At 44.9% G+C, this 11,832-nt stretch overlaps 1 protein-coding gene across 1 annotated transcript; it reads right to left on the reverse strand.

Annotated features, from left to right (window-relative positions):
* Window positions 1–2,208: 2,208 nt before the first annotated feature.
* Window positions 2,209–11,592, reverse strand: LOC131890367 (uncharacterized). Its single transcript, XM_059239703.1, has 4 exons — window positions 9,299–11,592; window positions 8,654–8,822; window positions 7,579–8,314; window positions 2,209–7,494 (listed from the first exon to the last, which is right to left on the reverse strand). The coding sequence occupies exons 1-4, from the start codon at window positions 11,413–11,415 to the stop codon at window positions 2,282–2,284; spliced, it is 8,235 nt and encodes a 2,744-aa protein (XP_059095686.1). The 5' UTR covers window positions 11,416–11,592; the 3' UTR covers window positions 2,209–2,281.
* Window positions 11,593–11,832: the final 240 nt, after the last annotated feature.

The following is an 11,832-nucleotide window of genomic DNA, read 5'->3' on the forward strand; positions in this document are numbered from 1 at the left end:
TTCACGGGAGAAGAATTGAATTTAATACCCAAAGTAAATATCAGGCACGAGGAGCGAATGTAAATGAGTGCTCAACTAGGACAACCCTGTCAAGAGACTCTCTGTTTGCCTTTGAAAAGAGAGGGACCAGAAATATGAAGCATCATCGTGGAACAATTCATTCTCCCGCTAATACATAACGAGTCGAGTAATTCAAGATCTGGAGCATAATGGTTTGTCATCTTGGAGTCCGATAAAACCGTCTCATGTTTCAACCTCAAATAAGTGCTTTACTTGGAAACTCACTGCGAGAGAGCCAGCCAGCCCTCCACTCAATCCCGATTCGGTTGAGAGATTGGTCGGTTGATTGCTCAACATGGTTGGTCAAGCCTTGGAATGCTCACTCGAGCTATTCCTGCTGCCTCGAAAAAAAACAAAGTTTCAACCCAACAAGTTTTGACTGACAATAAAGAATGGGTAGGAGAACAACGAGATCGAGGCACAAAACCTCTGAAATTTGAGTCCAACATCAAACTCTTGGATCAGTCTAACCTTTCTCTCTTTCTCCTCAGTCACATTGGATTTATCGCAGCCAGATGATCTCTCTTCTCGATAAAGGCGCCTGTATAACACCGAGGTCGACCATACTGCGCATTTGACAACAAATTTTGAGGTATACCTTAATGCCGAATTTGGAAATTGCTTACTGCTATGTTTGAGTCGGATAGAGGCATTGTACGTAGATACGTTTTCAATGCCATAAGGCAAATCGTTTCGAGGTTGTTGCCCCTCAAGCAACGATCTCAGGGATGTTCTATAAATTCTTCCACTCGGTCACACTAGGACAAATACGATGAAAGAACTGGCCTGCCTTGGGAATAAACCACAAATGGGTTTCCAATGTCAAGGCTTGAAAAAGTGCTTGGGAACGGATGGGAGAGCCGATCCCGAGGTTGTCCTCTTGACCAACATACTGCTCAGATACTGACTGACCACCACCATCCTTTGAATGGCTTTGTATCTCTCTTAATTGTCAGGACTGAATAGAGATTATGCTTCGTATTGTGATGGGTTTACGGGCTCACCGAGCAAGTCGAATGCTGAGCCCGTTTCACATCTAAACCTGGAATTACATGGCAATATGCCACTATGATAGGATTCATGCCTCGGATCCGATCTTAACACCATACAATATCGTGCCTGTCCTGTACACGCGTGTCTTCAATCAAGGACACTTCTTTTATCCCAAGGATTTGTGCTCTCGTCTTGGGCTTAAGTTGTTCGATAGGAATCATCAAAGTGCAATTTCCCACCACATTCATGTTGATACTCTCGAAGAGCGGGTTTAATCCGGGAATTTTGAAAGAAACCGTTTGTGCCCTTCCATGGCCTCAGAGAGTAAAGGAGTGAGTTAGTGAGTGAGTGAGTGAGCAAACAATGGGTTTAAGATATCTCCACGGGGTACCATTGTTACACTTGACACTTTCCTACTCAAGTTTTGAAACTACTCTTACTCGTCGCCCTCCCCTGTGTCGAGGAATAATGCTGATGAGCGCTCGAACCTCCACAATTCTTTGAAAGGATTGATGAGAATCTGATCTTGATACACACAAACACACTAGCAAGCACAAACAGAGAGGCCAGTCAAGCCTTTGACCAGTTTGGGAGTATTTGAATCGGGTCGGGTTTCGTTTCTCGGAGATGGGAGTGAGAAATGACATGGGCGAAACCACCTCTCATTTGCTTTTGAGTCTATTTTGCATACCGATAATCGCTAGTAACTGTCAGGCAATGTATGCATGCGGACAAAACGTAATGGACTTGTCCCTCCCTACACCATTTGGCCGATGTGTTTGTTCCATAAATCAGAATGGTCGCTCCAACAGAGTCGAAATCGGGCCAAGGCCTTTTGGACAAGACTAAATCCGCGAGAAAGGCTTGAATTGGCATATTATTGCTAGACAAATCCTCAAAGATCCTCACAAGGGTTAAATTCGGAGAGGGGTTGTGGAAGGGCCCTTGTGAGGAATTAAGTAATGAAGAGGAGGGTCATTTCTCAATGACGAGTAAAAGTGCAAAAGAGAGTGCTCCCAAGGAAAGTTCTGCTTCTACTGCTCATTCGGATGACATCCCAATACCGCAGTCATTAATCTACTTTCAAGACAGATGCAATTTTGCACCAACCTATGCTGGGAGATATGAGCATTTTGTAACCTACATCTACACGTACTTGTTAACAAGTTTCTTTATTGTTCATCACTTCCCTTGAACACGTTAAAAAAAGTCCGAAATTTCTTATGTCTTAAGGAACGTCATCGTCTTTGAGTGCTGTGCGGGCTGCGATCACTCTATCACGCAAAATCGGAGCTAGTTTATCAACACACTGCTCGTGTCGAGCCATCACGTCAGCTGACTTTATGTCAAATTTCAAGCTGTTCAAGCCTCGGATGGCACCACTTTGACATAGTTTGGATAATTGATCTTCAGAGTGTCGGCTAAAAAGTTGATCATACCAAACGTCTTCGGGTGTCCAGTCTTCGTGATCGTCATTGGCCAAGTCAGCCAGGCATTCCCAGGTTCGTGTTGAGTCGCTGTTGTAAAGGATGTTGGCCCGACGGAGGGCCTTTAATTCTGGAATTTCTCCGGCATTCTTCAGTGTCAGAAGAGAGGAATTCTTCCCATTCACGATGACAGACGGAAGAGACAGGGATGATCCCTTTAATAAACGAGCAAAAGATGCACAGGGATGGAAGAAGACACATGGAATGCTCGACAAGTCACTTGTTGGAATGGGCACATTTTTCTCAATGTCATTAGAAGAAAGAAGGTGTCCCTCGCGACACAATCCCGGGGTGGAGAATTGAAAATTTCGACCTAATTTCGTCAAGAATTCACGTTTATTATCCACCTCGTTCATCTCAGGAAGCATCCCAACGAGTTCGGGGACCTTCTGAGCGAGGACAAGTTGCTCGGTATGAGTCAAATTGAAGAGGTTGAGCACACCTTGCCAAAGGTGGAGCGGACCCGGGTTTTGAATGATATCCATACAATTACGGATCTCATTGAGAGACATTGCCCCCACCATTTCAACAGACAAATGGGCTCGTTTCACACCCAACGATCGCAAGTCCTCGCAGGAGAAGACCCAAGGCTGGATGACATATCGCTTAGACCGCTTGTGACCTAGGGAAGGGGTGATGTCACTGTCCTTGGCATGATTAATTATCGGATTGTTGAAGTCAAGGGACGGGATTGGTTGAACTTCTCCATCTTCCAGGGAATCGCCGTTGCTCTTACCCCATGAACGTCCATTAGCGGCCACGTTTCTCAAGACTTGCAGCTGCCGTTCTACTTTCCCCATGTCTAGCTCGGCCTTAATTTTGGGCCTTTCGTGTAGAAGCTCCAAATAAGCTTGATCCGAATCGGTCATTGAATCGAAAAGCGCATTCATTATTTCAAAGTTGATGCTCCCAAAATCGGGCAAGTCACTCTCTTCAAGCTCCAGAATCTCAATGACAATCTTCAAACTTTGGATCATGTCCACGAAGCTCTCGGACTTGAGTTGTTCCAATTCCTCTCTACTCATTCTACCGTTGTCAACCTTCCTCTCCAAAAGATGATAGGCCCTTGCCAAGGTCAAATTCCTCATCTCTTGTCCCAAATGGGGAACAAAGCGGTCCTCTATTTTCCTATTCATGGCATCAATTGTCCTTGTGGCCTTTTCATATTCATGATCGAACATGAGTCCAAGGTTGTTCCTCGTTTGAACCGTGTCTTTTAGATAGTCATAGATTGCACTAATAGAGCCAAGGTCTTTGGTTGTGATGTTAAGGAACATAGGAGCAAACAAAACCTCCTCTACTGAAGGTGGAATATGTATGGACTCGTCAAAGTCCTGTTTCTTTAATCCCAGGAGATGGATCATTTTCTTCGTCATAGAGAGGTGAAAGTTAAAGATGAAATCCTCAAGGGCCTTTTTCCGATATTCCTCGATGTCTTTGGTCTCGACCACGATGCCAAATCTACCATTCTTGACCGAGTATGTTGCGTTTCCAATTACACCAGGAAGTTTGGAATAGATCATCTCTTCTTGAGAGTCTAGAAGCTGGTTGAATTGGCGCCTTTGGATGTCAGTTAAATTCATATTTGCACCTAGATTTGCCGTCACTTGATACATATGCAAAATAATCCCGACGTCTGTGTGAGTTGCCGGAAAGTGTTCGGCATTCAAGGATCTCATTAATTTGTTAGAAGCCAAATCGTAGTCGTCGATTGCCACTACAATGTCATTTGCATCGTCATTGAGGAAACCCAGGCTTTTGATAATGAAATCACCCTCCTTTCCACCCAAGATCCTTTTTTCTGGAGGACCATCATCAGTGGTGTTGTCGTCGTTTTGGTCGATATTGTGATCTTTCTTCCACTGAGAATACAAACGGTGAAAGCAAGACATGCAAAAAACGCCGTAGATGTCCTCTTGAGCTTGATTAAGTCGGTCAAATTGAACCACATCTGCACTCTCTGCCTCTTGGAGAGCTCTTAATCCATCCGAATTAAAAATGTAGGTCAAGAGATCATCCGGGACGGTTCCACTAATCCGCAAGTCCGATTGCTTGAGTTCCAAAAGCAAAATAAATTGCTGAATTGCCTTGAGTTTCTTCTCGTAAATTACGGTCTTGATCTCGAATTGTTGATCAGATGTGAGAGTCTCACTACTTGTTTTGGCCTGGATCAGCTTGATTAGATTGTCTGGATGCAATTCCGCTCGAGAGAGTTCCAGGATGTGCACCATTTCGGCCACAGTTTCTTTGTTTAGATCGTTGATGATCTTCTTGGCGGTTATGGTCTGCTTGGAGTTTAGTTTGCCTTCATGGGCGAATCTGGTGAGCACTTTTCGAATATCGGAATACAATACGTTCACTCCGTTTAAGTAACTATTGGTTTCGCTCTTGAAGCTGGGTGTCTTTCCAAAGAGATAGGCTTTGATTCCGGAGGTCAAAATGAAGTTCGAATTGACTTGAAAGAATTGTGGTTCCAAATTCAAGAGGAGAATGATCTGTTTCGTAGCCTTGAGTTGGATCTTGATAACTTCATTGTTGATTGCCTCACTTTCATCCATGCCGAGGTTGCCATGGAGAACTACAAATCCCAATTTGCTTTGACCTTCACTTGGGAGAGCTTCATCGGACCCCAAGTTTCGAAATCGTTCCACAATGCTTCTCTGCTGGTTGGCTAGAATGTTGTTTAATTCCTGGATTGTCTCAACACTTAATTGGCCTTTGGATTTGCGGAAGGAGGCGATGCTAACAGCTCTATGGTACAAAAAGAAAGCAATATTTGACAAGGTGTTGCTTTCCAAAGCATGAGCCGTTTCGGGGCGCTCGGATTCTCTTTTGGACTTGGATTTGGTGACATCCTTGTCCTCGCGTCCATCACTAGGTATTCCTCTACCCATAACCTTTGGGGCTTGGGTGACGTCTTCGTGGTTTTGAGTCGGCGGTTCCACCTGACTCTCTTCCAAATGTTTTCCAAACATGATGTTCAAGTACGATTGAGGGATCTGGTCCAGAAGAGTGGAGCTAAAGTCTTGCGGAGAAATGTCGACGATCTGCACGAGTCGCATGATAATGTACACTTTCTGCAGGAGGGCAAATTCATTGACCTCATCGATAACAATGTCCGAAAGATTCCCAGCCTTCACCATCTCGGCCAAGATTCTAGCCACTTGCTTTTCTTGTCCAGTCGCGTTTATTTTTAAGTATCGCTGGGCCACGATGGCACTGTCTTTGTTGACCTTCTTTTGCAGGGTTCGAATTTCGTGAATTTGATCCCTCGTCAGTGGCTTGGTCTTGAGTGTTTTCTTAGCCTGCTTGAACATGGCATCAATTTGAAATAGGATCCGTCTTTGTTCCATGCTCAACTTGACGTAATACCACCGGAAAGCCGTCCTCATAGACTCGTCTCTGGAGGCAGATTGGTTCAACCCCAGGTCCCCGGGTTCCAATTTCAAGCTGTCGATGAAGTATTGAGCCATTTTAAGCTTGAAGTCCGTCAGATTGGTCTTGATCAGGTTGATCTCGGCCGGATCGACATTGGTGTGGAGCATCGTCATGGGCTCAATTTCGCTGCTTTCTCCGTTCTTCGACATCGCGTTCGAGAGTGATTGCTGAAGGTTCTTTTGAGCACGGATCTTCACCTTATGAACTAAATTAGCCATGGATGTGTTCAGCTTTCCTTCAACCTCCCTTTCTTCAAGGATGTGTAGTACGTTTTCGTAAAGTGTCGATACTTTTTGATCCCTCGTATTTTTTTCTAAGAAATTGGATCGGTTGTGGGGGCTTCCTTCTACTACACACGAGGTTTGGAGCAAATGGTTCTCGCACATCAGGTCATGAAGCTCGGGGTTCTGTTTCACACCTTGGAATATATAGCCCCGAAACAAGTCCTGGATGACTGGATATTCCAAAGCATGTTCCACCCCCAAGTCACCCGGCGACAAGTCCAGCTCCTGAATGAGAGTCTTTGAAATGTCCAACATTTGTTCCAGGAAGTGGTGTTCCAAGCCTGAAGTATCTTCCAATGTAACGTTCCTCATCTTCAAGAACGAAACGAACTTCCTCTTCTTCTTGTCCATGAAAAGTTGGATGTAAACTTTGTCATCTTTACTAACATTGACAGTGCTGACTCTCTGATTTAAGAGTTGGATCAAAGTGAGATATAAGCTTTGGATTATAAGATCATGATTTTCGGGATCCTTTCCGGAGGAGTTTGCCAAAGATTTGTTGAGGATACGAGGATAGTCTTCATATACGGGATTCTTCTCGCAAATTTCGCCAGATAGAAGGCCAAACGAACAGGCTAAGATCTCTCCCGGGGTCGATTGGTGGATTTTGGAAGTCGGGGGTGGATTTGTCGATGTCCACATGACGGCCGTGGTGGTTGTTGGAATAGACCAAGTTGAATGAAGAACAGTAGGGAAGATCTGGGTGGTCGTGTTTGAACTGTATTCCGTGGGATGATACTCCGGAAAGAGGTTCAAGATAATTTCCAGGGCATCTCCATTACCCATAAGAAGATCACCTAGCTCTAAATCTTCGGCCTTTATTTTCGCAATCTGAATCATGCTCTTGATAAGACGGTACTGATACCTTAGGTTTTCCATGTGGAAAAGTGCCTTTTGGTCCTCACTCTCCAAGCGAGACTGCAAAATGACGCCAACTTCGTCGGATCTCAAATCGCTGAGTTCGAAGATCCGTTTAAGTCGATCAAGGTATCTTCGTTTTTCGGTGGCAATCTTATATTCCACTTTGGAACTCATCCCCACCAGGTTCCAATTCGAGGACGAAGGCGAGTTCAATTTCTGATTGTAGGCCTCCATGATGAGCCCATAAAGTTGGGCCACAAAGTCAATGGCTCTCTCCAATTCCTCGGCCGTGACCAAAGCTGATGAATACGCCTTGGACCCTTTGTAAAGAATGGCCAAAAGCACTGAATCGGTTTCATTCTCATTGGTATCTGAAAGTGATTAATGTGGGTATTATGATGATTATGTGATTTATCAATCTCAATTGGCACATTTTTTGTCTCATCAAATCTCACCCGAGATGACCTCGTTCTCCAATGTCTCTTCCATGGAGTAGTTCCTGTGTTCCAACCAGATTTCTCGATCATAAAATTGGCTCATAATGGACATGGGAAAAATCAGGAAAAGGTCCATGTCAGCAATTCGACAGCTCAAGGGAGTCATATCCTTGGGGAACAGATTGGCCGTAACAACGAGGCGCTTCACCGCTTTTATATAGATTTCATTGAAAGCATCCTCGATGAGAGCCCGTTGCTCAGGATTGATTTCATGGTCCTCAAGCTCAAAAGTGACCTCGTCATAAAGTTCTTTATCGCTCAGTTTCATGCCGAGGTTGAGAACCCGTTGAAGGATCGTTCGCCTCTGTTCCACTACGTCCATTACCAATGGTCCAATGTGTGGTACAGGCCGAATAAGTCCCGAATCCAAATGCAGTTGAGCTAATTTGAGTGTGAAATTGAAAAGCTCTCGTGTGAACGTTAAGTTGGCAAAGTCACACTTTGCTTTACTGGCCAAGCCTGAGTGCTCCATGTCCCGCTTCTTCCTCCTGGGCCATTTAGCTTTTCGAGTCGGAGCTAAAGGTGGGGTTGTTGTTGTTGTTGTTGTTATTGTTGTTCCAATTTGACCTGGACTTTTCGACGAGGAAATGAAATGGCTCGAGCCATTAACTGAATTCTCGTCCAGACTCGTGAGACGCAAGTAGAGCTCCAACAAATTATCCATTTCATCCTTGAATTCATTCGAAAAGCAACTCTGCAAATTGTAATGGCACACGGTTTTTAGCAATAGGGAAAGGAAAAAACGGGAAGATTTTCCGTCTGGTGACAATGTGTTATTCTTTTACAGGTTTAAAGAAAGCTCGTGCTCTCAAGTTTCAATGCCTGGCGGCGAAATGGAGCGAAACCCATTCATTTCATGCTGAGTGTTAGGAAATCTTTACCGTAAATCAATTCTGAGGTTTTAATAACTTACGAGTATTATCTTTAATAGGTCCAAGCTTAAGAACAAGAAAACTCGTTTGCCATGACTGTGCTCAGTCAGTCTCTTTCATATGTCGAATTGAATTTGTGTTAGAATTGGGCGGAAACTCACTTTTGGGTCGTTTGTTGCCTGGAAGTGGTGGGATTCACGAATGACGGCCTTTAAGGCCATGGAGAGATTTTTCCGTTGTTCCGGGACCATTTGGAACCTCTCCAAGGCCAATAACGAAATGCTCGGACCAAATTGGATCAGATCCTCTAAACTCAATGATAAGGGGACCCTAAAAAGATTTATGAGATTGATTCTTCCATTGCATGGGCGTAGCAGTAGTAGCTGTACCCGCAGTGGTATAACCGAGCTAGCATGGTTTTGTTTCATTCGGCCCACACCAAAAAGAGAGGAAGAAAAGAGAACCAACCAAGAAGGGAGAGGGTCGTTGTCATGATCTCATCTTTTGCGGGGAGACTTTCTAAGTAATTCAATATCTTACTTACTCTCTTCTCAAAAGGAGTGATGCCCTAAAGTAGACATAGTATAAAGTACCTGTTACTATCAACCAATCCCGAGTGCCTAGCACAATCATTGCGATTTGTGGCATCAAGTACCATAACCAGGAAAAGGGACCTCCAAATGCTAAATATGTTTGCACATAGTACATCGTCTCAGCATCTCAGCACCTACTTTTGTCATTACCACTGCTACAGTACAACCTTCCGTCATCCGGAGCATCGTCGTCATTCATCCTCCTCTTCTTACCCGAAACTTTTCCACATTTCTCCTATTTTTATGACGTCACGCTTGGCGAGATAGGGAAATATCTTGGCCAAATGTAATCGATGCCAGGGTTGGTGCTCTAAGGGCGGCACGACGACCGATGCCGTTTTCGACAAATCACTTGGAAGAAACAAATGGCTTCTTCGCAAACAAATTCCCCTTCCCAGAGAGGCTGAAGAAAGCTCTTCTTCTCCGTCAGTTTCGTTCGATGGGGACAAGTTTGAAATGGCCTCAAGTTGGGTCGTAACTAAGGACGTCCCTTGATTGGAAAGTCTTTGGAAGTGCTGTAATCTCGCTCGTAAACAGGAACAAGTGATGATCTGGTGGGAATTGATCCATGTTCCCGGGCCGAGGCGTGCCAAAAACTCCCTGGCGAGTCGGTCAATCGAAATCAAAGGGATTTGATTCACATGATGACAAGCCAGTCCGTGGATCAAATGGTGAGCGATTTTGCCACCATGGTCAAACTCATTGCTCTCCCAGATTTTGCTGAGTAACGATGAAGCTAACACTGGAGGCAATTCCGACAATGCCGTGAGCTTTTGGATGGGCCAAAGCTCCATGTCATCCAGGAGGTTATCAATATGAGGTCGTAAATCCCATGGCGCGATGAGCCCAAAGATTCCAGCGGGATTTGGAATCAAGAGAAGCTCAAAGAGCAATTCCGAAGTCAAATTGTTCAAGAGCCTCGGTTGAAATCGGTTGTACACAATCCATTCTTGTTCGGTGGAGATTGGCGTCTTTTGAAGGAACTTGAGAAGCTCGGAATCCGACAGGTCGCTTTGAAACACCTCAAACTTCTCCATAAGCACATGCTTCCACATGAAAGAAGGCATTGCAAGCGGGAATTGATCGCTCAACTTGTTGGTTAAAACGAGAGTTTGACCTGGATTCAAGCACTCCAGAGCATTGAGCAACCCTGGGTTGGTAAGAAGCTCGAGTGGAACCCTTTCCAAGTCCTTCATCGACATGGAACAAAGACGTTCCACGAGCATGGCTTCTAGCTGAGGTGAATCGTTGAGAAAGTTTCTGGAGTCTCCATTCAAGCACGAGTCGAGCTCCTCATTGAATAGTCTGCCTCGTGAAGGGTGCGCCTTGGAAGTCATGATTTGTTGGGTGATATTCAAATATTTCGAGATCTCGATTTCAAAGTTCTCGTGGGATGGGTGGTTCATTTTTATGTCCGATAAAAGCCAAAGAATTGGAAGCTCCCTATATCGGAGCGATTCGCTCTCTTGGCGTTCCCCATCAAGCTCATAAGTTTCGTGGTGTTTCTGCTTCCAAAGTCGTTCCAACTGTTTGGGGAGGAGGGCAAACATAAAGTGGCTACTCACTTCAACGGGAATGATTTGGTTGGCCAGCGATCCCATATTCAATGTGGCTTGAAGAGCCGAGTTCCAGAATCGAAAACGGAAAATCTGCTCTCTCCGATCCAAGTTATGGAAATCTATGAGCAGACTTCGGGCCAGCTCATTTCGTTTTTGCTCATTTCCCGCAATAAATTTGACATTTTTTGCGAGGCATAGTTCCTGCCTTTGGAGAGCTGGGCGCCCGTTGGAACAAGGTTCATACGCGGAAGGATCGAGTTCCAAAAGCCAGCGATAACTTGAAAACGAGGAGCCGTCGTACTCTTGAAACAGTTCTTGAAGTAGATCGTTCCAGTGGGTCCACCAACCATTTAAACCTCGTCCGATTTTGATCCACGTCTGGGCTGGCAGGACATTGGCTTTTCCATCGGAAAGGCCCTGTAGGAATCGAATTCGGTTTGGGCTGGATCGAAACCAAGACAGAAGCCTGTCAAGTAGAAGATAATCAAAGGGACGTGCCCGGACGAGTGTGCCCCAAAATTTGGGCTCCGGTTCCATTTGGCGTAACCTGATTAGAGGGACACGACACAATATATCCGAGGGTAGATTGCGGATTGTGGAGTGGTTCCATCGAGGGTAAAGAGAGGCAATTGGATGTGGAACCACGATGAGCATGTCCCGAAGTTCTTGGTCCAAATGCTCTTGGCGATACGCAATATCCTGGAACAAATCGGGACTGCCGTCATGACACCAGGCTGTGCCAAAAAACGTACAAATGAGAATTAGAAGCATGTCTCTTGGCTTCTTGGTTTCAATTCCGCCAACCACTTAATCCATCACGTCTCCGCGAGCTCACTTTAACACTGAGAATGGTTTCAAATATGAGATGAGATTAGTCAGTGAGCTTCCAATTGAGGTCACTTGTGTTTAATCCAGATCAAACTAATTGGACATCGTCTATCACCAAGATTCATATGAGACTGGCACTCAAATGAGAGAGACTAGAAATCTGCCTTTTTGCAGTCTCAATGAACAAATATCGAGATCGAGGCCATTTTCTGTCGACTCAGCCATTATAAATCAGTGGAATAATGCGCCTACCTTAGAATTGGGAGCATTGTTAATGGTATGGCTCACTTTCAGCGGGCGGCGCCTTTACGACCACCCCAAACAAAGGCCAACGCTTCAAGGCTGTCTGCCTACCAAATC

Source organism: Tigriopus californicus, chromosome 11, assembly GCF_007210705.1.
Source record: "Tigriopus californicus strain San Diego chromosome 11, Tcal_SD_v2.1, whole genome shotgun sequence".
Classification (NCBI taxonomy): domain Eukaryota; kingdom Metazoa; phylum Arthropoda; class Copepoda; order Harpacticoida; family Harpacticidae; genus Tigriopus; species Tigriopus californicus.